Source organism: Pelobates fuscus, chromosome 11 (assembly GCF_036172605.1).
Source record: "Pelobates fuscus isolate aPelFus1 chromosome 11, aPelFus1.pri, whole genome shotgun sequence".
In the NCBI taxonomy this organism is placed as follows: Eukaryota; Metazoa; Chordata; class Amphibia; order Anura; family Pelobatidae; genus Pelobates; species Pelobates fuscus.
In genome coordinates, this window is record NC_086327.1 from 6439746 (window position 1) to 6467690 (window position 27945).

Here is a 27945-nt window from a genome sequence, read left to right on the forward strand (position 1 = left end):
CACTGAGATACACAAAGGAACACAGATACACATGCATTGGTATATTTGTGTGCAGTGTTAGTGTTGGAATGATGGGATGTATGCATTGCTACACACTGACACTAATATACACACACACACACACACACACACACAGGTACACATACAAACTGAAAAAAAGTACACAGACACAGGTATACATACACACAGATACACATAAACACTAACACAAAGGTACACTGACACTCACACAGCCAGGTACACACACTGACACAAACAGCCAGATCCACACACTGACACAAACACAGTCATATACAGGCATACTGTCAGATACACACACTGCCACAAACACAGTCATATACAGGCATACTGTCAGATACACACACTGCCACAAACACAGTCAGATACACACACACACACACACACAAAGTAAGACACACACACAAAGTAAGACACACACACAGTAAGATACACACACACACACACAAACAGATACAAACACAGCAGACACACACACACAGATACACACACAAACACAGCAGACACAAACACACAAATACACACACACACAGTCAGACACACATGCACACACAGTCAGATACACACACATACAGTCAGATACACACACACACAGTCAGATACACACACACAGTCATATCAATTTACATAGTTTAGCCATCCTCCTGTCTCCTTACCTTTACAGAAGGGTGGCTTCCCTGGGGTCCAGTGGGAGCTGGATGGCTGAGATTGATGGTAGTCTGGCTAGCTGAGTCCCTCTCCTATCTAATGTGTGCTTCCTCCTCCCCAGCGGCACTCTGTTACTTGGGAGGAAGTGATCCCACCTCCCTTCCTCCCAGCAGGCAGGAAGGCAGGGTCTCGGTCAGGAGCACTCTTAAAGGCCCTGATTACTTCACCTGCTGCAGCCCACCATGAAATTTCTCAGTATCCCGGTCGGCTGTTCAGTCCTGGCTGCGGGCAGGGGGCCCACGAGGCAGCTGCCCCATTTGCCCCTCGTTAAAGACGCCCCTGGTCAGATTGTGCATTTGTAGCGTGCATTAACGATAACTTTACGTGTTGAGAATCTATTCACATTGTATATTGGTTATGGATGTTTGCAATCTGTTGAGTTGGTCAACCTCTATTTAGTCGTAGGGTGTCTTCATTCAAGGGGTTCTGTGTGTTCATTTATGGCTAAGTGAATCCCCATAGCTGGATTCCACATATTGTGGTGTGGGGCGTTTTTGTTTTAGGTCGTAATTGGTTGGCTGAGAGGGTGGAGGATTAATTATCACTCTCTTGTTCTGCCCGGGTTCGCGCCCGCAGGTGATGTGGTGATGGTCACTGGTGTGGCACTGTGCTTCTGGTTGTTATAGTTTGTGTGCCCTGCCAGCGAGCCTGAGAGAGGAGCGTAAGAGGCTATGTGGTAGTGGGAGGAGAGTAAAGTGGTAGAGAAAGCCTTGAGAAGCAAGGTTTAGAGGAAGTCGACAGCACCACCTGGGAGCCTGGCCACCTTTTGTGCCCAAGGGAGGGTTGTAGGGGTGGGAAGGAGGGTTAGGATGTGGATCTGGTGTGTTTTGAAGTGTTGGGGGTGATAATGTTTGGTGCCTGGCGCAGTGGAGGCGTTTCTGAAGGGACAATAGTCTATTGTGTTGTTCTAATGGGCACGTTACCAAGGCAGGCAGGTGTCCCCGGTTAGCCATGGGTCCCAGATTTTGTGGAAGGTTTTGGGTGTGTAGTGGAATGGGATGTAAGGCTGTCCATGTCTATTGAGTCTTGTATTTTTGGGGCTATGACTGCCTGTGTGGGTACGTGTATCGTCGACCATACCTCTCCTATCACCCTGCGGGTGGCGAAAGCCACTTTTGCTTTGAGTTTGTTTTCGGCTCGTGTGAAGGGTTCCAGGGGTTTGGAGAGCAGTGGGGCTCATGGATCCATTGGGCTTGGTTTTACAGGAGTCTGGTTACAAGAGATGTTATAGCTTACCACGTTGGTGCTAGTTTTGGGCAGGTCCACCAACTGTGCTAAAAGTTGCCTATCTTGCCACACAATTTCCAGCACAAGTTGAATGTGGAGTGGTGCATAACTGCTAGGCGATGGGGAGTCAAGTACCACCGAAATAGCATTTTGTATCCTTGCTCCTTGTGTGTTAGGCAGATTGTGAGGGAGGAGAGGGCTTCCCATATTCCTAACCAGTCTGATGCTTCGTCTGAGGGGCCTAGGTCTGCCTCCCATGTTGTGATGTATGGTAATGACATGTGCGAGGTGTGCGTCGCTGTTGTGTTGTAAATTTTCTAAATAATGTTATGCAGGGAATTCTGAAGGTTACATAGAAAGACACGGAAAGATACAGAGAGACACAGGCATATATAGACAAACAGATACAGACAGACAGACACAGAAAGATGTAGACAAACAGACAAAGATACAGACAGACAAACAAAGTGGGATATAGGCAGACTCAGAGAGATACAGACAGACTAACTTTTTTTTCTAAAAAATACATCTCATATATTGGTTGTAACTGTCAGGGTACCTGTGGTCTCTACCTCCGAAAGAGGTAGAGACTTAGCTGTTCCTCCATCCAGACGGCCTGATGGCTCCCTTCTCCACGGTCTATCCGGTCATGCAAGGCCGGCCGCGAGGGAGTGACTGCCTTTTACAGCATCTAGGCAGGAAGTTGTCATCAGGACACTCCTCCGGAACGACCTGTCACTCAATTGCTGCAGGACCAATCAGGACGCCTCGGAGGCGTGGTTACTGCTCTGAACAGGGTATTTAACAGAGCTTCTTTCATTAGCTCATTGCCCTGTCGTGGTTCTAGCTTGTTCTAGTCACTCAGTGCTTGTGTATTCTATTATCCCTTTTGATTTTGACCCGGCTTGTTTACCTTACTCTGCTTATCTCTGTTACCCTTGATTCGGCTTGTCTCTCGCTTACCTGTCTTCTGTTACCCTCGACCTCGGCTTGTCTTTGACCATTCTATACTGTACTACTTACATTAGTCCGGCCATTCTAAGGTCCGGTATACGTATCTGGCTACTGTTTGTACTCTGCGTGTTGAATCCCTGTCCCGATCCTGACAGTAACGGAGCTCCCTCTGGGTACCTCTGCCTAGCTGGAACAGGGGACAAACTGCAGCACTTCAGCCCACAGTCGCCGTGGCCTGACTTGGGTCCTGGAACCGCTCCCTCCTGGAGCCGAATGGGGAATTCGCTCTAGAAACCCCCAGGCACTGGACGACACTCGGTCCTGGGAGCTGTGGTCCTTACAAGGACTTTCCCCTTTGAATCCTCCACACTGGAACAGTGATTAGTGATTAGCCCTTTCTCCTCCCAGTAACCAGAAGACACACAGTTCTGGGATTACAAACTGGAATGATTTAATCTGGCCAGATGGCCTGGTTTTATACAATTTCTGAACACAGACAAGCACGCCCATAACACTCCCACACAAAACCGGATAATCCCTCCCCTATGCCTGGGAGATAATTGAGTCAGGAACTGTACAAAACTCAATTATATCCAGGCACAAAAAACACACATTTCACATACACCCCAAAAGTACCTTTAAACTACATGAAAACCCCACAAACGTTGTATCCCATGATAGCCCCGATCTGGGTGACTAACATATCCAAAAATCACCCAGATCGGTTCTGGGGTTTGGGATTTCCATGGAAGTCATAAGTTTACTGACCGCACATGAGGCTCCTGCTCAGAGGGAAAAAGTAGTAGCGGTCGATCAAGTTTGGTAGTTTAAAAGAGAACAAACTACCAAACAGAATCCATTGCCATACCGAGGATCTTACGTGCATACGAACATCGGCCAACCAGACGAACCATTAGAACACTGCAGTTAGGATCGTTACAATGTATCAATTAGGATTAAGAAGTCCCCTGGTGGTCTATAGTTCAGGCGGCGGTTCGATTCACGAACAGAATATGGGAAACGCACAAAACAAGCCAGTTAAACAGTCTTTTACAGGTTTCCCTGCAGGGCCCATAGTCTGTGGGCAGGAGGCTGGCAAGAAGGCTCCTCCAGGAGCTCGTGGCAAACTCACGTGGGAAGGGGATTGTGTCACATATGTCACACCAGTAATAACAATAATAGTTTAAATAGTAACTCAACAGGAGCATCCTCTGGGTTCCCATAACGATTGCTCTTTTTTTCAACTTTATAGAAAAATGATTTTTTTTTACAGATATTCGTTCATCTCAGAACAATAAAAAAAATTTCCTTGATCTAAATTCTAACTTGTAACTTGTATTAGCTAATATCCTCGTCACTGGAAGGATGGAAGACAGACAAATCAAAGTTACTTTAATATTGATCTGAAAACCATACTGCTCATTGCGACGACCCATTTAGAAATAAATGGCTTCAAAGAGTCCGGACCTTTGGTTCCGATTGGTAAACATACTGTATCCTCCCTTCCATCTATAATACAGGATACTGATGAATATTTTATTAGAGTGAAACTATTAAAATAAATCAGAATAAAAAAACACACATTTATTACAAGCTATTAGTTCCCCAGAAATAAACCGATGGACAATACGAGAAGCTGTTTTTTTTGTTTTGTTTGTTTTTTTAAAATACTCCTTTTCATTTGACGTTAGTGAAAATCTCATACTGTTAGAAGCTTGAAAATCTATTGAAAGCCTGAAAACCTATTCAGACGAACAAAAGTACTTTGCGTGGGTGGAAAAAGTGTGAAAACATCTTGGTGAATTGTTGTTGCGTGAATCTTATATATAAATATAGCTAAAAAAATGTAATAAAATGAATATAAACCTCATTAAAGAACGTTATAGTCAGCAAATTTGAATCGGTACTTTCTAATTATGAATGGTTTTGGAAGAAACTAACTTAGAGGGTATTGTGTCTCTTACTGCATTATAAATTAACTCTTTGACAGCCATCCAGTTTGGCTGAATCAGAAATATCTGTATCTAAATACTGGGAGACTGCTAGGGATGAGCCGTAGCAAGTAAGCAGGCCCAGTGTGTGCACATGTTTATGTTTTTTAACCCCTTAAGGACACATGACATGTGTGACATGTCATGATTCCCTTTTATTCCAGAAGTTTGGTCCTTAAGGGGTTAAAGGGACACTGCAGGCACCAACACAACTATAACAGACTTAAAGGGACACTACAGTTACCAGAACCACTACAGCTTAATGTATAATATACGGCTCAATCTAGTAATAATAATAGACACATACAGTACTATTATATATACACATTGTTACACATATAATAATAGACATATACAGTACTATTATATATTCACATTGTTACACATATACTAGATATATACAGTGCAGTTATAGACACATAATTACACATATAATAATAGACATAAACAGTACTATTATAGATACATTGTTACACATATAATAATAGACACATACAGCACAGTTATAGATACATTGTTACACATATAATAGATACATACAGTACAGTTATAGATACATTGTTACACATATAATAGATACATACAGTACAGTTATAGATACATTGTTACACATATAACAATAGACATATACAGTACTATTATATATACACATTGTTACACATATACTAAATATATACAGTGCAGTTATAGATACATTGTTACACATATAATAGACACATACAGTACAGTTATAGATACATTGTTACACATGTAATAATAATAGACATATACAGTACTATTATATATACACATTGTTACACATATACTAAATATATACAGTGCAGTTATAGATACATTGTTACACATATAATAGACACATACAGTACAGTTATAGATACATTGTTACACATGTAATAATAATAGACATATACAGTACTATTATATATACACATTGTTACACATATACTAAATATATACAGTGCAGTTATAGATACATTGTTACACATATAATAGATACATACAGTACAGTTATAGATACATTGTTACACATATAATAGATACATACAGCGCAGTTATAGATACATTGTTACACATATAACAGACACATACAGTACAGTTATAGATACATTGTTACACATATAATAGATACATACAGTACAGTTATAGATACATTGTTACACATATAACAATAGACATATACAGTACTATTATATATACACATTGTTACACATATACTAAATATATACAGTGCAGTTATAGATACATTGTTACACATATAATAGACACATACAGTACAGTTATAGATACATTGTTACACATGTAATAATAATAGACATATACAGTACTATTATATATACACATTGTTACACATATACTAAATATATACAGTGCAGTTATAGATACATTGTTACACATATAATAGACACATACAGTACAGTTATAGATACATTGTTACACATGTAATAATAATAGACATATACAGTACTATTATATATACACATTGTTACACATATACTAAATATATACAGTGCAGTTATAGATACATTGTTACACATATAATAGATACATACAGTACAGTTATAGATACATTGTTACACATATAATAGATACATACAGCGCAGTTATAGATACATTGTTACACATATAACAGACACATACAGTACAGTTATAGATACATTGTTACACATATAATAGACACATACAGTACAGTTATAGATACATTGTTACACATGTAATAATAATAGACATATACAGTACTATTATATATACACATTGTTACACATATAATAATAGACATATACAGTACTATTAAAGATACACATTGTTACACATATAACAGATATATACAGTGCAGTTATAGATACATTGTTACACATATAATAGACACATACAGTGCAGTTATAGATACATTGTTACACATATAATAGACATATACAGTACAGTTATAGATACATTGTTACACATATAATAGACATATACAGTACTATTAAAGATACACATTGTTACACATATAACAGATATATACAGTGCAGTTATAGATACATTGTTACACATATAACAGATATATACAGTGCAGTTATAGATACATTGTTACACATATAACAGACACATACAGTGCAGTTATAGATACATTGTTACACATATAATAGACACATACAGTTATAGATACATTGTTACACATATAACAGACACATACAGTGCAGTTATAGATACATTGTTACACATATAATAGACACATACAGCGCAGTTATAGATACAGTGTTACACATATAATAGACACATACAGTGCAGTTATAGATACATTGTTACACATATAATAATAATAGACATATACCGTATAATTATAGATACATTGTTACACATATAACAGACACATACAGTGCAGTTATAAATACAGTGTTACACATATAATAGACACATACAGTTATAGATACATTGTTACACATATAACAGACACATACAGTGCAGTTATAGATACATTGTTACACATATAATAGACACATACAGCGCAGTTATAGATACAGTGTTACACATATAATAGACACATACAGTGCAGTTATAGATACATTGTTACACATATAATAATAATAGACATATACCGTATAATTATAGATACATTGTTACACATATACTAGATATATACAGTGCTGTCATAGATACATTGTTACACATATAATAGACACATACAGTGCAGTTATAGATACATTGTTACACATATAATAATAGACACATACAGAACAATTATCAACACTTTTTTACATGGTTGGTTTGTTTAAACTTCAGAATAACGTGTTAATTATCTGCAGGTCCTGTTTTTTTAAGGCCGGAGTCCGAAATAAAACCATCCATGAGTTTGGGTGCCGGCCATGGTTTATATCCATTTCTGAGTTATTTTGCTGATTGTCACCCAGCTTGGTAAAGAGAATATTCTATTAAATAGTGTGTCAAGTAATGTAAAGTATGCCCTGGGTGTCTGGATGAAGATAAGAGCGACAGGTCTGTGACCGGATCACAGGGAGTCTAACAATAAATGAATACATGGGGGTCACACTGGACGGCCATAGAACGGGGGATTACTTACTAGCTTCCAAACTGTTAGAAATGCCTTATCTAATATTGATTACTGCTTCACACAGATATTATTCTATCTCCAAATGAAGAGATTTTGGGTGGTTGTTATGGCAACAGTGGAAGAAGTGGTTCAAGGAGTCCCACCCAGATATAACTCACAGGGTCTTTAATCATTAATGGAGACCAGGGAAGGGCAATATCTGCAAATACAATTTAACTAGTTGAGTGCCAATGTTGCAGGACTTCTCACAGGTGGCTCCCTTCCTATGGAATAGCCTGCCTACCGCCATCAGTCTTCAATCATTTAAAAAGGGCCTCAAAACCCATCTCTTTAGGAAAGCTTATGGCCTCCCAGATTAACCTCTACCTTACATACCTGTCTCTTACTCTCTCTCCTAAAGGGCAGCACTCTACTCTCTCCTCCAGCTCTAGTTCACTCCCACCTTGTTTGATTGCTATTTCCCGTTCTATTGTGTTTTATACCCCACCTCCTATAGACTGTAAGCTCGTCCTATAGACTGAAAGCTCGTCCTATAGACTGTAAGCTCGTCCTATAGACTGTAAGCTCGTCCTATAGACTGTGAGCTCGTCCTATAGACTGTGAGCTCGTCCTATAGACTGTAAGCTCCTCCTATAGACTGTAAGCTCGTCCTATAGACTGTAAGCTCGTCCTATAGACTGTAAGCTCATCCTATAGACTGTGAGCTCGTCCTATAGACTGTAAGCTCGTCCTATAGACTGTAAGCTCGTCCTATAGACTGTATGCTCGTCCTATAGACTGTAAGCTCGTCCTATAGACTGTAAGCTCGTCCTATAGTCTGTAAGCTCGTCCTATAGACTGTAAGCTCGTCCTATAGACTGTAAGCTCGTCCTATAGTCTGTAAGCTCGTCCTATAGACTGTGAGCTCGTCCTATAGACTGTAAGCTCGTCCTATAGACTGTAAACTCGTCCTATAGACTGTAAGCTCGTCCTATAGACTGTAAGCTCGTCCTATAGACTGTGAGCTCGTCCTATAGACTGTAAGCTCGTCCTATAGTCTGTAAGCTCGTCCTATAGACTGTAAGCTCGTCCTATAGTCTGTAAGCTCGTCCTATAGACTGTAAGCTCGTCCTATAGACTGTAAGCTCGTCCTATAGACTGAAAGCTCGTCCTATAGACTGTAAGCTCGTCCTATAGACTGTGAGCTCGTCCTATAGTCTGTAAGCTCGTCCTATAGACTGTGAGCTCGTCCTATAGACTGTAAGCTCGTCCTATAGACTGTAAACTCGTCCTATAGACTGTAAGCTCGTCCTATAGACTGTAAGCTCGTCCTATAGACTGTGAGCTCGTCCTATAGACTGTAAGCTCGTCCTATAGTCTGTAAGCTCGTCCTATAGACTGGAAGCTCGTCCTATAGACTGGAAGCTCGTCCTACAGACTGTAAGCTCGTCCTATAGTCTGGAAGCTCATCCTATAGACTGGAAGCTCGTCCTATAGACTGTATGCTCGTCCTATAGACTGTAAGCTCGTCCTATAGACTGTAAGCTCGTCCTATAGTCTGTAAGCTCGTCCTATAGACTGTAAGCTCGTCCTATAGACTGTAAGCTCGTCCTATAGTCTGTAAGCTCGTCCTATAGACTGTAAGCTCGTCCTATAGACTGTAAGCTCGTCCTATAGTCTGTAAGCTCGTCCTATAGACTGTAAGCTCGTCCTATAGACTGTAAGCTCGTCCTATAGTCTGTAAGCTCGTCCTATAGACTGTAAGCTCGTTTGAGCAGGGTCCTCTTCAACCTATCGTTCCTGTAAGTTTTTGTAATTGTCTCTGTAGCAGAGTAGTAGGTTAATCCACGGTATCTCCGCTGGTAGTCAGATTCAGCATACAAAGTACAGGTAGCGTAGTAATATTCCTTTATTCCCAAGAACTAGACGACACATAGTTTGGGAGTCAACTGAGCTTTTATTCCAAGGTCACCGTTTTTATACAAGTCCCCGTGCAAGGGGTTTCCAGACTGGCATTGCAGGGGTTTTCCTCTGGTGGACTCCATGCTATTTCCCACCATGCATTGCTGTACTGGAGAGATAATTGTGCAAGAGCATACTGTTAATTACATTATCTCTCCGTGCAGCAAAATATACTATTTAACATTAAATTCTATAACTCATACAATTTTATTGTGAATTGTCCGAATGACCCCTCATTGAATAGCTAGGATCTGAGCGCACCATCTGGCGAAATACCGCTCAGATCCATTCACTAGAATAGCAAAGCCATTCGAATGAAGGGTTCATATGAACACCATTGATTTTATACCATTCCACTTAAGCTGTTGTAACATGCGGGTTCGTGCAGTTTCAATCCACCGAACGCCGCTCTTTTTGCACGAATGAGGAAATATACAAATGACATGGAAGTTCAGCGGTATTCGTGTGGTTGAGTGGCCGATTTTAATTCCCGGCACTCGATGACCAAACACCGCTGAACCCTCGTGAGCAAAGATGACGGTTATACGAACAGCGGCCACCCATAAAAACATTTTGTGGTTAGACTGTTGCTGTTTCGCTAATTAGAGACATACGACCCCCTTTGTGTGGTCTCCTGTTCGGCAGTTCATTAGTTACACGAACAGAATACTCCAATACTGTTCGTGAAACTTGTGTACGAATGCCATAGTATTTTCAAAGCAAAATTAACACATGAATACAGTTTTTGGGCATTCTAAAGTAGCTAGGTTTGCCACAGTCTCATTTATTGTTAAATCTCCCCCTTTGATAATATTGTAAAGCACTACGGACTATGCTGGCGCTATATAAATACCAGTAATAATAAAAAGATGGAACAAATCACAAGCATCGCCGTTTCCAGCCTAGGTTTCGCTTTGTAAATCTCTGGTAATGTCTCTGTCTGCTCTCATCTCTTCGTCTCGGGTTTTCTGCTGTGAACAGTTTGGAAAGCTCTCTCCATTTATTATTAAAGTGCCTCGTCTGTCTGACAGCGTCCTGCGAGCACATTTACTAAGACATGATGCTGAGCACGCTCGATTTCATGTTAATTCCCCGATTCCCATGAGAGTTTGAATCCATTCTCGGAATCTGTCTAATGGCACGCGCAGTACATGTCATTACAGTGAAACAATGAGAGAGTTAATTTTCACAAACTCTGTCTTCAGTCACATAACGAGCTTTCTCAAACAGACACAAACATACTGGTGGGGACCCATAGGCGTGTGCCAGAGGTGTACCAGTGCCCAGGCTAATGCAGGAATAATATTTATCTGGGCATTTACTTATTGAACCCACACATACATTGCAGTGTATTCTGATCTTAGGGTGATTGCTGACCTGTGCCAGCATTCATGTTATTGAGCAGGGCCATAAACCCCACTATTCCTGTGTATCTTTCTGGTTTCAACTACGTGTCTGTCAGTCCACCCATTGTACAGCGCTACGGAATCTGATGGCGCTATATAAATAATAATAATAACATCAAGGAAATCCAATAAATATTCAGATATCGATGTCAGGAAGCAAAGACCTTCATTTTAAATGTTCTATATATTTACAGAAACGTTGACTTGAATATTATGCCCAAAAAATCCCCAAACTGATATGACAGATATTATCTGACTACGGGGCCAGTTTCATATATTTGGATAAACTTTTAAAATGATATAATATTATGAGACCTATTTTCATTTTGTAATATTTATATACATATATATTTAAATATATTTTAATATTTTGAAAAATAGTATTTTAAAAGCTTATCCAAAAATATGAAATCATTTGACTACATTGTGAAGGCCCTGCTCAAACAAGCTTACAGTCTATGAGGCATTGAGGTAGGTAGCTATATATTGCTACGTGCCTTGCCGAGGGACACTTACCTGTGAGGTGTTTTGACAGGGATTTGAACCTGTGACTTTAGCTGAGTTGGAGAGCTTTTCCAAACCAGATATTATTGTCTAAATTTTCAAGTTCAGTTTTCAATTTACAAGAATTCGATGACTAGTGACTAAATCCCACAGTGTTGGGCTGCCATAAAGTCTTACAACTATTTGGCAGTGTCAAAAAAAGCAGAAATTGTAATTTGTCGTTTATTTTCTAGGTTTATTATAACATCCATGAATTCATGCAAGTAATAATTTGTTTCCTCAAATAAAATGCAAATGTCTTTTGCTTGATCCAGATAATAAACACAGTATATCGTCTTGTATTTAATATTTATATTACTGACACGGCAGGATTAACTGCTCAGTGCTGACGTCAATTCTCCTCTAGCCGCAGGTTTAGTAAATATAAACATGGCCTCGGTTCAACAATTGGGCCACAATAGCAATATTTTGTTGGCAACATTAAAGCACGCACACCTCGGAGAAGGGCTATTTCATAACAACGTTAGAATAATTTCCAAACGGAGAAATACTCGGAGTAAATGGACACATTTTAGCCCATAATTGCCAACGTGGGAGGAATTTCAACTCACTTATTCCAACTCTGTTAATCTGGACTGAAATGTATAATTACCGGCTTGAATCTTCACAATTTCCCCAATAGTTTGTGCATTATCAGGGATATTATCAGATGTTAGTAAAGTGAATTAAAGTCTGAATGTCAGAGTTTGGGCTAAAATAGATGATTTTAGAATAGTTCTCCAACACAGTATATAGTAATCACATCTTGCCTATTTTAGTTGTGGCAATAAAGATTTGTGTCTTCTGTTTTGTTTCTGGACATTAAAAAAGGCTTCGACAACTGGCGTACACAATCCAGACCAAAACAGTCAGATTAAGGACGAATTCCACTCTCAGTGGATTATTAACGGGGACATTTTGCAGGTCAGTTGACAGCTCCGTTTAGTGAATACGCCCGCCACGTAATGTATTTTCATTGAGGGCTTTTTGGTGAGTGATGTCAGCAACCTTGAGCACTACTTAACTAAAAGGAAACTGTAATCATTGTGCGGACAATCCTGTGATTAATGGGATGTAGCAAGCAAGCGGTCAATACTGTATGTGGATTTCTCTTCTAGAATTCTACTATTATTTAATTCATTAAAAAACCCACACAATGAAGCGACTTGCCTGCGTAAATCCTGCCCTTGAAATTCTAAGGATATCCATACAGTAGAATGTCACCGAGCTGGAATATGGGGTGCGCGGAACATGTGCCAAATGTGGTTTTATACTTAGTCCCAGGATCTGCAGTGCAATAATTCACTTTACGATTCACTACCATTATTACTGGGCGTGCAAGCCTACACAGCTTCAGTGATTTGAAAATCAGATAAAGTGCAGGCCATGATACACGTTCTGGAAAAGTTCTCCAACCTCGTTCTAATTTAGCTGGTTTATCTTTACATTATTATGACATGTTTCCATTTAGTTTTTAATTCAGTAAAGATTAGCAAAAAACAAAGCCCAATGAGAAATTCTTGAGCAGGATTTTAAAATTGGAGCAGTCAGCATGAACATTCTGTTGGTTTCCATGGTAACTGCTCCACTTTTAGAACTTTGCCCGCCAATTTATCAGAATTCTGCAAAAATTCACAAAAACAATGCATAATTGGATGGTTTCTTACACGCCAGCCCCAGCTCTCTGCAATGTGTCTGTTTATTGACATAAAAAGGATGTTTTTAATGGAAGTGCGGTTGGCCGATGGATCCCATCCTGTGTCGACGGTTTAGAAGTGGCGTTTAGCTATGAAGTTTGCTCAGATAGTAATGATCTTCCTGTTTGAAGAAACCAGCTGTGTTATCTTAGTGTGATATCTTAATGCAGATTTGGGATACGGGCTATTTGGAGATTTATCTGAGAAAAATAGTCTATTGTCAGGAGAGATATATTTACCTGATCCGGAGGGAGATTCATTAACTGAAATGTGTGTCTTTCATTAGTTCAGATTGACCAACCCCCCACAGCTGATCAATAACAAGGAGATTAACTTTAATTGGGAATGCAATTTATATATAAATAGATTGCATGTTATTTATTGTCAGCTTTGCATTTTACACTCACAGTAATTACGATGTGGAATCCACGGACAGATGTTATTTTATTCCAAGTTTAATGTCTCAATAAAACACGTCTAGAAAGGTTTTCTATTGTCCTTTAACGTGTTGTAGGCATTTTAACCTCTGTGGGTTGTATTCACATATTTAGCTTGATAAAGGCCTCTGTGCAGGCCGAAACGTTGCACTTTTTGTTCCAATAAACCTGCCTTCCTGCAGCAATCCTGAGGGCCTGGACCTCATTTATTTTATATAGTTTCATTATTGTCAGAAAATCAAAGTGAACTTTGAATTTTAAACCAAAGTAGCAGAAGTGAAGACATGCCTGACTTGGGGAGTTTTTCCCATTTTGGCAACTTTCGCCCACAATGTCAAATACACCTCGAATTATCAACAATTCCCAGTTTAGTCAATTATCCTGACAGTAAGTTGATTTAGGCTAAATTAGTTCATCAGTGACTTTTGCAGATTATGAGAATTTTTCCCAATAAATTATATTGCCCTAAATTTAGAATTTTGTTTCAATTTACTGCAACTGCAAGAGTATGGAGCGACTGAGTGTCTACTGCTGGTATAGAGACACTGCCAAATAAAAATATTAATAATGATAATCTAATAATCACTGTTGGTAGATATACCCCAATGAAAACATGCTTGCATTTAATGATATTTTTATCATTGATTGTATATCTAAAAACATTTTGTAAAAGCTGTAGATTTCTTGTCTGTAGCCTTTGCAAATCCTCCCCTTCTAACCCCGCCCAAACTTTCTGTGACTGTCCAATCACAGACTTCCCAATACAGCTCAATGAGAAGTCTTTGGAAGGCAGGTGCTCTGAACAATTGCTACCTCTTGAGTTTATCTCCACTGAGTTAACCAACCAGGAAGTAACAGGATTGGCTGTCTGATTGACAGCCAGGGGGGTGTATCAAGATTAATTTCTAAAAGTGTGAATTTCTATGGAACTCTGTACTTTTTGTAAAATTAAAAACAAGGTCACACTCTTCACACATAAAGTACTTGCACAAGGTGAACTGCTTTAGAAGCCTGGAGTACCCACGGCTCTAAGATCAGCATCTGCTTTTCGGAAAAAAAAGAAGCGGGGGCTGTATTGCAATGTATACATTAATATATTTATACATCTCTATGGCATTTTTTCTTTTCAATACTATTGACAGCCAGGGGGGTGTAACGAGGTTAATTTATAAATGTGTCAATTTATATTGATCTCTACACTTTCTGTAAAATGAAAAAAAAAAAAAAAGAGGACACGCTATTCACACATAAAGCACAGCAAGCTAAACTGGTTTAGATGATGTGTAAATTAATTTAACTCTCAGAGAGCTAGGCAGGGAGTTAGCAACCAAAGACAACAGTGCGGGACTTTTAGTAACCCCGCCCCTTGAGTTACAGGTTACAGGAGTAAAAGCAGGCCCGGACGGGCCATCAGGCACACCGGGCAAATGCCTGGTGGGCCGCGATGGCCATAGGCCAAGGCCGGCAGTGGAGGTCACAGGACCTCCCCAGCCGGTCCATGCAAGATCTCCCTCACCGGCCCACTTGCACAGACATGCGGCTGGGGAGGGAAGGAGAGACAACCTGGCAGAGCTCTATCTTGCAGCTCTGCCGGGTTCCTCTCGCAAGACCAGGAGCGTTGCTATGGCTGCTTTAGCCTGAATTTTACAATTCAGATTTGAGTTCACTACAAGTCTCTGTTTATGTGAATAACTCTGCCGATTTCCTCACGACCCTGGGACGATAATACACTGTGCGCAGACTGTGGAGTCGTAATATTAACTAGATTTATGGCCTCGGTGAAGGCCTTGATTACATGCATGTTTATACATCACATCATCTCGCCAGCGCCTTCAGAAATAATAAAATCACACAAGTAAAGTAAACCCAGAGCAAGTAAAACGTCAGCAAAGTTATTACAGGTAACTATGTTACACTGCGAGAAGATCCGTTTAATTAAACAGAATTCATCTTGGCCCAGATAGTGATTGCTCAAGGTGAAACAGTCATGTAGCAAAACTAAGTAAATACAAATAACATTAGCTCTGTAGCAATATTGAAAAATAAAGCAAATATTATATAAAGTGTCATGTAACCAATAAACAAAAACAAAACAGAATGATGCAAAAACAAAACAAAACAGAATGATGCAAAATGTCCAGCTGACATTTATCGACATTTCAGTCAGGGAAAAAGCAGGCTGAGTGTTATGGGAGTTATATTCCTTCGAAACAGGAGTGGTTAGGGTGTTAGTGGATAGTGATATTATCCACCAAGGGAAGGCGATACAGAATTATTAAGGGGTTATTCAATAAACTCTGTGAATGGAAAGCAATGTTGCAATATTTAGACCAGAATAGCCATTTGGAAACATTCTCCAAGTATGCCAAAAATCTGTCAATCTGTGTCCAATTCACTGTTTTATCATTTTATTATGTGGGTTCAGATCACTACAATAAGGTTATTTACTGAGTGAGAAATATTACGTGTGTGGGGGGGAGGGAGGGAAGGTTATAAATGACTTTTACATCTGACAGTGAAAGGGTTAAATCACTAGCATGTTTCCATTACAAAGAAAAGATGACACAGGGACTCATTGAAAGGATTCAGTTTATTGAAACATTGTGTCACTAACTATAATCCAGTAACAATAATAATAATAATAATAATAATAATAATAATAATAATAATTAGTCTCTATTGTGATAAAGTCCTAGCTCAGGAAATCACATGGCTTCCTTACATTCTCTGTCTGAGCTGAGCTCCAGCTGATTGGGACCTGATTGGGAACAATGTCTCTGTTCCTCAGGACCCCATATCCTTGTACAGAAGAGCTGACAATCTCCATTCTGCATGATCTCCCAGAAATAACCCTTACACTGACGGCACTCAGAATGGAAGCAGGGCACTCAGTAATGTAGGTTAGTGTCAGCAAATAGTCCTCACTGGATGCTTCCAGTCTGAATTGTGAATGGGGGGCTTCCAGTCTGAATTGTAAGTGGGGGTCTTCCAGACTGGATTGTGAATGGGGGTCTTCCAGACTGGGTTGTAAATGGGGGGCTTCCAGTCTGGATTGTGAATGGGGGGCTTCCAGTCTGGATTGTGAATAGGGGGCTTCCAGTCTGGATTGTGAGTTGGGGGCTTCCACCCTGACAGCTGGGTGAGGGTCTTGCAGGTGCAGCTGTGTTTTTTGCACAAAGCCCTCTGAATACTTAGCCTCCTGAGCTCATTAGCCAGTTCTAGGATCTTATCTCTCTCCTGCTGGACATAGCAGGTGTCCATGGAATACCCCCTGGGGCTGTCCAGACCTTCCTCCTTATCCTCCTCTTCCTCTAAGATGGAGCTGAGCCTGGAAGGGCTCATGTGTCTGTCTGCGGGGGGGTTATAGGAGCACACCCCATTCAGCAGCTTCCTCAGGGGCACCAGGGGTACCACACATTGCCCCAGGAGCTCCTGCTGCCCCCTTCTGAAGTCACTTTGTCTCTTGAGCCTTTTGAATTCATTGAAGGCTGCCATGGAGGTCTGGCACAGGAGTAATGCCATGGCCCTGGCATTGTCAGCCTTGGAGAGCAGCACAGCATGGCATCTCAGAACCACAGCCTTGTTCTTCACCTGGTGCCTGTAGATCCAGGAGAAGATCTTGGGGTGGCCAGAGTCCACCCCACAGTAGGTAATCCTGTGCAGTAGGTAGGCATGCACCGGCTTCCTGGAGCCCCTTCCACAAGGGCTCATCCTGATCCCATAGCTGCCCAGAGAAAGCTTCATCTTGGAGCTGCACCCCCCAAACTCACTCTTCTGCCAGATCTTCTGCACTGAGTCCAGCATGCAGCCCTCCCCCTTGGCATGGAGGGTCACAGCATTGCCCAGGTACCACACTGTGTAGCAGGGGTCCTCCCTGTTCAGCTCCACCTTCTGCCTCCTGCTGCTGAACACCCTTCCCAGGCGCTCCAGGGGGACCTGGTGTAGGAGGTCAGGGCAGGAGCCCAGGAACCAGGTCAGGGCTGAGGAGTAATTCAGAATCTTTCCCTTTCTCTCCTTCTTCACCAGCACAACCTTGCTTCTCCTCCAGGGCAGCATGTTGGGCATCCAGGGCACAGGGACCTCGATGCAGGGACAGAGCTTCTTAATAATAGGCACACAGGGCAAAGAGCTCCTCAATGCTGGCACCCAGGGCACAGAGCTCCTCAATGCTGGCACAGCTCTCTGGACACCTCAATGCTGGCACCCAGGGCAGAGAGCTCCTCAATGCTGGCACCCAGGGCAAAGAGCTCATCAATGCTGGCACAGCTCTCTAGACACCTCAATGCTGGCACCCAGGGCACAGAGCTCCTCAATGCTGGCACCCAGGGCAAAGAGCTCATCAATGCTGGCACAGCTCTCTAGACACCTCAATGCTGGCACCCAGGGCAGAGAGCTCCTCAATGCTCGCATCCAGGGCAGAGAGCTCCTCAATGCTCGCATCCAGGGCACAGAGCTTCTCAATGCTGGCACCCAGGGCACAGAACTCCTCAATGCTGGCACCCAGGGCAGAGAGCTCCTCAATGCTGGCACCCAGGGCACAGAGCTCCTCAATGCTGGCACAGCTCTCTGGGCTGGGAAGGCTGTGCATTGGCTCCTGTCTGGAGATGGAGTGAGGAAGGGGACCTGGCTTCTCTCTGCCCTTCCCTCTCAGCCACTCCCCACATCCATTCTCCCTCAAACCCCTCCACCCAGGGCAGATCACAGGGGCATAGCCCCTGGCTGGAGAATCACAGTATATACAATGTATCGCTGTAAATTAATCTATTCCAGCACTCAGGGGGTTACATTGACAGCTTCCCTGGGATTATAAATTGAATTATTGAGCTGCATTTAACCTATTAATGCCCTTCATGACAGATGACACCTCAGGGTGGTTACTTTGTCATAGGATGTCATGAAAGGGTTAAAGTGCTATTGTAATACTGTAGTTTAGATACAAAGCTGGTCTCCTATTTACTAAGAAGCAGAAACCAATGCAGAGATTTAAACATATCAGCTAATTGGAGCTGTCCCTGAACAGGTTGATTTAGTCCCTTTAACCCTTGGATGACAATGGAATGTCTGAGCTGAGGGTTAATAATGAAACATGTACATTAATTAAACAGGGATTCCTTGGTAAATGTTAATGACTCTGGTAATGGATTGATAATGCCTGATCCAACTGGATACTTTGTAACAGATGTCAGTTCACCAAAATTCAATGTTTAGAAAACAGAACATGGAAAACTTACAATGCGCCATACCATATGTATCCGTCCTGGTAAAATAGCTTATAAATAAACAAAATAATAAATAATATTGTGTCAAGGGGCCTGACAGAGAGAAGGGGATGGGGGCATCATCTCTAATGTAGGCTCTCTTTAACATCCTGAACTACTCTAACAAGAACACATGGATCCATGACATGCATCTGTTCAAGAAAGGGTAGTAGATACCTGGAACAGCCTTCCAGTGGGACCAGTAACAGTGGTATAGAAAGGGTAGTAGATATCTGGAATAGCCTTCCAGTGGAAGCAGTAACAGTGATATAGAAAGGGTAGTAGATACCTGGAATAGCCTTCCAGTGGGAGCAGTAACAGTGATATAGAAAGGTTAGTAGATACCTGGAATGGCCTTCCAGTGGGAGCAGTAACAGTGATATAGAGAGGGTAGTAGATACCTGGAATAGCCTTCCAGTGGGAGCAGTAACAGTGATATAGAAAGGGTAGTAGATACCTGGAATAGCCTTCCAGTGGGAGCAGTAACAGTGATATAGAAAGGGTAGTAGATACCTGGAATAGCCTTCCAGTGGGAGCAGTAACAGTGATATAGAAAGGGTAGTAGATACCTGGAATAGCCTTCCAGTGGGAGCAGTAACAGTGATATAGAAAGGGTAGTAGATACCTGGAATAGCCTTCCAGTGGGAGCAGTAACAGTGATATAGAAAGGGTAGTAGATACCTGGAATAGCCTTCCAGTGGGAGCAGTAACAGTGATATAGAAAGGGTAGTAGATACCTGGAATAGCCTTCCAGTGGGAGCAGTAACAGTGATATAGAAAGGGTAGTAGATACCTGGAATAGCCTTCCAGTGGGAGCAGTAACAGTGATATAGAAAGGGTAGTAGATACCTGGAATAGCCTTCCAGTGGGAGCAGTAACAGTGATATAGAAAGGGTAGTAGATACATGGAATAACCTTCCAGTGGGAGCAGTAACAGTGATACAGAAAGGGTAGTAGATACCTTGAAAAGCCTTCCAGTGGGGGCAGAAACAGTGATATAGAAAAGGGTAGTAGATACCTTGAATAGCTTTCCAGTGGGAGCAGTAACAGTGATATAGAAAGGTTAGTAGATACCTGGAATGGCCTTCCAGTGGGAGCAGTAACAGTGATATAGAGAGGGTAGTAGATACATGGAATAGCCTTCCAGTGGGAGCAGTAAAGGATAACACAGTAAAGTAATTGAAGAATACATGAGATGAGTCTGTCCTATGTTTCAGTATGGGAGCCAGTGTGAGGTTTATGAATTGTTTGATCTCATAGTCTGGTTCGGTGTTTGCTTGAGGCTCGGCTACTATGGGAGCATTGTCACTAAACACACATGGTTTGGCTGGGAATCAGTTCAAACCAGGAACAAATGGCAGGAGTTTTAATAAATTCAATTAACCCCTTATTCATCGAGTCCCCTTGTGAATATAAGGAGAGGGAATCTTATCAACAGGATTATTGACCAAACTGAAAATTCAAAGTGGATTTCAAATTTAGGGATAAATATCTAAACTGGAAAAATTCTCTAAAATTTGAAATTCGCTTTGAATTCTCAGTTTAGTGAATTATCCTGATCTTCAATATGATTACAGTGCATCATATCATTAGAGAATATTGCTGTTTTAAGAAAACGCAGGCCCCCTCTTGTACCTCTATTCCAATGCCAAAGTCAAGGTCTCCCCTTATCTGATCCTCCTCGCTGCCGGGGGACGGTTATCAGGAAGGACAGGCTGAGGGGAGGACAGGGGTTCTGTGCTGTGTGTGCTTGCAGCAGACACAGAACATGCACACAATTCACATTAGCCCCCAGAAGTCGTGTTCCGAGCTGGCTAAAGACGCCCCAATGAGGCGGATGGAAACTGAGCTATGCCTCCAGCAGCAGAGGGGTTAAACTCTTCAAGTATGGCATATTATAACAAAATGCTGCACATCCAAACTCCAGGCACCATGACCACATTCATTCACTGACTGGTCATGGTGCTTTCTGTAACCTTCTCTCAATAATGCTCAGCTGACAGATTTTTTTTATTTTGCAAATCTTTTTCTTTTATAACCAAATATAGAGAATTCCATATTATTATATACAACAGTACATAGAGTACACACACACAGTACATAGAGTACACACACAGTACATAGAGTACACACACACAGTACATAGAGTACACACACACAGTACATAGAGTACACAGTACATAGAGTACACACACAGTACATAGAGTACACACACAGTACATAGAGTACACAGTACATAGAGTACACACACAGTACATAGAGTACACACACAGTACATAGAGTACACACAGTACATAGAGTACACACACAGTACATAGAGCACACACACAGTACATAGAGCACACACACAGTACATAGAGTACACAGTACATAGAGTACACACACAGTACATAGAGTACACACACAGTACATAGAGTACACACAGTACATAGAGTACACACACAGTACATAGAGTACACACACACAGTACATAGAGTACACACACAGTACGTAGAGCGCACACACACAGTACATTGAGTACACAGTACATAGAGCACACACACACAGTACATAGAGTACACAGTACGTAGAGCGCACACACACAGTACATAGAGTACACACACAGTACATAGAGAACACAGTACATAGAGTACACACACAGTACATAGAGCACACACACAGTACATAGAGTACACAGAGTACACACACAGTACATAGAGTACACACACACAGTACATAGAGTACACACACACAGTACATAGAGTACACACAGTACATAGAGTACACAGTACATAGAGTACACACACAGTACATAGAGTACACAAACAGTACATAGAGCACACACAGTACATAGAGTACACACAGTACATAGAGTACACAGTACATAGAGTACACACACAGTACATAGAGCACACACAGTACATAGAGTACACACACACAGTACATAGAGCACACACACACAGTACAAAGAGTACACACACACATAGTACATTGAGTACACAGTACGTAGAGCGCACACACACAGTACATATAGTACACACACACTCACACACAGTACATTGAGTACACGTACGTAGAGTACACACACAGTACATAGAGTACACACAGTACATAGAGTACACACAGTACATAGAGTACACACACAGTACATAGAGCACACACACACAGTACATAGAGTACACACACAGTACGTAGAGCGCACACACACAGTACATTGAGTACACAGTACATAGAGCACACACACACAGTACATAGAGTACACAGTACGTAGAGCGCACACACACAGTACATAGAGCACACACACAGTACATAGAGTACACAGAGTACACACACAGTACATAGAGTACACACACACAGTACATAGAGTACACACACACAGTACATAGAGTACACACAGTACATAGAGTACACAGTACATAGAGTACACACACAGTACATAGAGTACACAAACAGTACATAGAGCACACACAGTACATAGAGTACACACAGTACATAGAGTACACAGTACATAGAGTACACACACAGTACATAGAGCACACACAGTACATAGAGTACACACACACAGTACATAGAGCACACACACACAGTACAAAGAGTACACACACACATAGTACATTGAGTACACAGTACGTAGAGCGCACACACACAGTACATATAGTACACACACACTCACACACAGTACATTGAGTACACGTACGTAGAGTACACACACAGTACATAGAGTACACACAGTACATAGAGTACACACACAGTACATAGAGTACACACACAGTACATAGAGCACACACACACAGTACATAGAGTACACACACAGTACGTAGAGCGCACACACACAGTACATTGAGTACACAGTACATAGAGCACACACACACAGTACATAGAGTACACAGTACGTAGAGCGCACACACACAGTACATAGAGTACACACACAGTACATAGAGTACACAGTACATAGAGTACACACACAGTACATAGAGCACACACACAGTACATAGAGTACACAGAGTACACACACAGTACATAGAGTACACACACACAGTACATAGAGTACACACACACAGTACATAGAGTACACACAGTACATAGAGTACACAGTACATAGAGTACACACACAGTACATAGAGTACACAAACAGTACATAGAGCACACACAGTACATAGAGTACACACAGTACATAGAGTACACAGTACATAGAGTACACACACAGTACATAGAGCACACACAGTACATAGAGTACACACACACAGTACATAGAGCACACACACACAGTACAAAGAGTACACACACACATAGTACATTGAGTACACAGTACGTAGAGCGCACACACACAGTACATATAGTACACACACACTCACACACAGTACATTGAGTACACGTACGCAGAGTACACACACAGTACATAGAGTACACACAGTACATAGAGTACACACACAGTACATAGAGTACACACACAGTACATAGAGCACACACACACAGTACATAGAGTACACACACAGTACGTAGAGCGCACACACACAGTACATTGAGTACACAGTACATAGAGCACACACACACAGTACATAGAGTACACAGTACGTAGAGCGCACACACACAGTACATTGAGTACACAGTACATAGAGCGCACACACACAGTACATAGAGTACACAGTACGTAGAGCGCACACACACAGTACATAGAGTACACACACAGTACATAGAGTACACAGTACATAGAGTACACACACAGTACATAGAGCACACACACAGTACATAGAGTACACAGAGTACACACACAGTACATAGAGTACACACACACAGTACATAGAGTACACACACACAGTACATAGAGTACACACAGTACATAGAGTACACAGTACATAGAGTACACACACAGTACATAGAGTACACAAACAGTACATAGAGCACACACAGTACATAGAGTACACACAGTACATAGAGTACACAGTACATAGAGTACACACACAGTACATAGAGCACACACAGTACATAGAGTACACACACACAGTACATAGAGCACACACACACAGTACAAAGAGTACACACACACATAGTACATTGAGTACACAGTACGTAGAGCGCACACACACAGTACATATAGTACACACACACTCACACACAGTACATTGAGTACACGTACGTAGAGTACACACACAGTACATAGAGTACACACAGTACATAGAGTACACACAGTACATAGAGTACACACACAGTACATAGAGCACACACACACAGTACATAGAGTACACACACAGTACGTAGAGCGCACACACACAGTACATTGAGTACACAGTACATAGAGCACACACACACAGTACATAGAGTACACAGTACGTAGAGCGCACACACACAGTACATAGAGTACACACACAGTACATAGAGTACACAGTACATAGAGTACACACACAGTACATAGAGCACACACACAGTACATAGAGTACACAGAGTACACACACAGTACATAGAGTACACACACAGTACATAGAGTACACACACACAGTACATAGAGTACACACAGTACATAGAGTACACAGTACATAGAGTACACACACAGTACATAGAGTACACAAACAGTACATAGAGCACACACAGTACATAGAGTACACACAGTACATAGAGTACACAGTACATAGAGTACACACACAGTACATAGAGCACACACAGTACATAGAGTACACACAAACAGTACATAGAGCACACACACACAGTACAAAGAGTACACACACACATAGTACATTGTGTACACAGTACGTAGAGCGCACACACACAGTACATATAGTACACACACACTCACACACAGTACATTGAGTACACGTACGTAGAGTACACACACAGTACATGTGTGTCCAACTTATATAGACAAAATATACACCTTTAACACAAAAACCAGTGGATAAAACTTAAGTGGGTATATGTATACAAATAAATAAAAATAAATACCCAAAAATATGTGGGAGTATGAAGATTCCTCTGTATCTTCAGGAGAAGCACAAAATATAATAGAAAAATCTCCCCATATATATACGTTGGATGTAGACAGGAGGATCAAAGTAATCTTCTTTGTAATCTTCTCCAGCCAGATGCCCCTGAAGAAGTCGTAGGACGAAATGCGTAGGGCGGCAAAGAACACTTCATTTACGGACTTTTGATTTTATTTAAGTTCTTATTTATTTTGTTCGTGTTTTCTTCAATTTGGTTTCCTGCATGTCTGACTGGGAGATCTACCAAGAAGTTCACAACAATATCTGATGGGCTTTTAACCTTCTTGCATGTTGTAAGTGCAGACAATAAAGTGTTTCTTATATTTTAAAGTGGTACACTATGTTCTTTTATCTTCTTTCCCTTAAAGCTAATATGCTGGGATAAAGAAGATTACTTTGATCCTCCTGTCTACATCCAACGTATATATATGGGGAGATTTTTCTATTATATTATGTGTGTCCAACTTGTCTGGTTACAACTACATGTCTGTTCGTCCACCCATTGTAAAGCGCTGCGGAATTTGACGGCGCTCTATAAATAATATAATAATAATAATACATAGAGTACACACACACAGAGTACACACACATATTTATATATATATATACTTCCCCCCACAGTATATTAATATATGCAGATACTAAAGAAATTCCAAGCTGTGTGAATGTCCGAGCAGGGCCTACTATTAAGTAAACCAGAGTTTGCACATAGTTATTGATCATATGTCGTCAATCAGTTGGATAGCTGCCATTTACAAAATAACTCAAAGACCTAGCTACTCGAAGACACAAGAGATAGAAGGCATGCAATATTTATAGCTGTACTCAAAGTTGTTTAATAATTTAATAGAAATTGCTCTGATGATACTGTAACATTTTCTCTCATAAAAATCTCAGTGGGAAACTCAATGTATTCCGTGTGAAATACATAAACAATTTAAAGGGAGACCATAGGTACCGTAACCACTTCACCATTAAAGGGGTTATGGGGCAAATACCCTGCCCCTTCAGGCTCTCATTTAACAAATGCATCAAACTGACATAACAAAACTATAAACTGAAGTTTGCATTTCCTCCTAGAGCTCACATGCATAAAGTGCTGACATGCAAGGACATGAGCTCTTGCAAATACAAAGACTGACAGTATATCTCGTGATTGGTGCTGGGTGCCCAAGGCTGCATGCAGCGTCAATCATCAGAGAGATGGACAGTCTTTGGACTCCAGGGGTGCAGTGTGTGCAAGTCCTCAAATAACAGTGCTGCTGTGATCACATTGGTATGAGAAACAGGAAGTGTAATTAATTCCTCACTTTTTGATTGACAGTGCTTGAAGGTGGAGTTATAAGTTCACTTTCAAGCCCTGTTCTGCTAAGTTTACAAAAATGTTAAGTGGAAATCTGCAGTGACAAGTTCAGATGTTGTGTATTTTAATCCCATTTACATTGTAGGAATTTATAAAACGTAACAAAACAACTCCTGGAAAACATCTAGCCCATTATTAAGTTATCTGCTCAGTTTATCTCAGCAACAAATGCAATATCGGTATTGTTTACTCTGTAACAAGCTCTTGCTGCTGCTTTAGGTGAAATCTTTATTTTTCAGACTTTGTGGATGTTCTTGTGATTCTGTTCTGTTAATTAATAAATCACTATAACGATATCCGTGTTGGCTGTGTATATATTTCTTATATTACCACGAACCTCATATTAATTGATTTGTAAAGAGATAGAAATATATTTACCATGTGAGTCAATACACCGTTTACACATTATATCTCAGTGGTTTATTTGTTTCTATTGATTCCATTAACGGAATCCCGTGAAATACGTGTTAGCGGAACCAAGAGCTTGCAATCTTAATTTATTCTAATTATTTTGGATGACCTTATCCCCATTTCTAATTTTATCCCCAATGAAGTGAAATGAGAATTGTTTGGAATTCAAAGTGAATTTACCAAACTGAAAACAGAATTTATGTGGAGAATTTTTCCAATTCGCGTATTTTGGCCTACATTCTATTAGCTTGGAATTCACTTTCCAGTTGTTTTCCCGATAGTGAATAACCCGAGCAATGTTTTGAGGTGACCTAAATTTGGAGTGCTCTCACCCACCGCTGTGGTTTGCCGGCCTCTTCCCTCTCGAATTAGCTATAGATTGATAGACTTTGGGACCGGGCTCCCTGAGCGGCTGTAAGGAGAGTAAGAAGGCTGGATATAGTGTTCCACCAGCTTATCAGTTTGCTCTGCAGAAAGAGGAAGGTGATTGGTACGTTCGGCAAGAATGTATTAATGAATCAGAAAAAAAAACCCATGGAGGTGTGCGTCACGCTATAACCTGTATCTGGGTTATATTTCTATATTCAGGATATTGTGACCTAATAAAAGGCAGCACAATGCATTCTTGAAAATCTAATTCATTAGCTTGTATGACACGCTGAGAAAACAGCGCCAACGCAGCTCGGTGCTGCCAATGTACTCCGCGTAATGTATTCAGTAATTCAACAGATTTTCCAAACAAAATTAATTTAAATGACACTTCGATGTCAGAAAAGTTGCTATATATAACAGCCTTGTTCAGTTTCTACGGTAACTAAACTTCTAAAAATGATGTCAAATAGCCAACTTCATAAGGTTGCCATGGAAACAGCCATGCAGCGAAGAATTAATATATAAATAAATATTTCTTGACTTCTGTACGACTTCCTATTTCTTCTGTAAAATGATTTGTGTTAGAGCTAATATTATTGGAATTTCAGAG

At 40.9% G+C, this 27945-nt stretch overlaps 1 protein-coding gene across 1 annotated transcript; it reads right to left on the reverse strand.

The window, feature by feature from the left end:
- Window positions 1–16626: 16626 nt before the first annotated feature.
- On the reverse strand, window positions 16627–18569 carry FAM43B (family with sequence similarity 43 member B). The gene has a single exon (XM_063437216.1). It carries the CDS (start codon window positions 18037–18039, stop codon window positions 16882–16884), a length of 1158 nt encoding a protein of 385 aa, XP_063293286.1. The 5' UTR covers window positions 18040–18569; the 3' UTR covers window positions 16627–16881.
- Between the last annotated feature and the right edge of the window lie 9376 nt (window positions 18570–27945).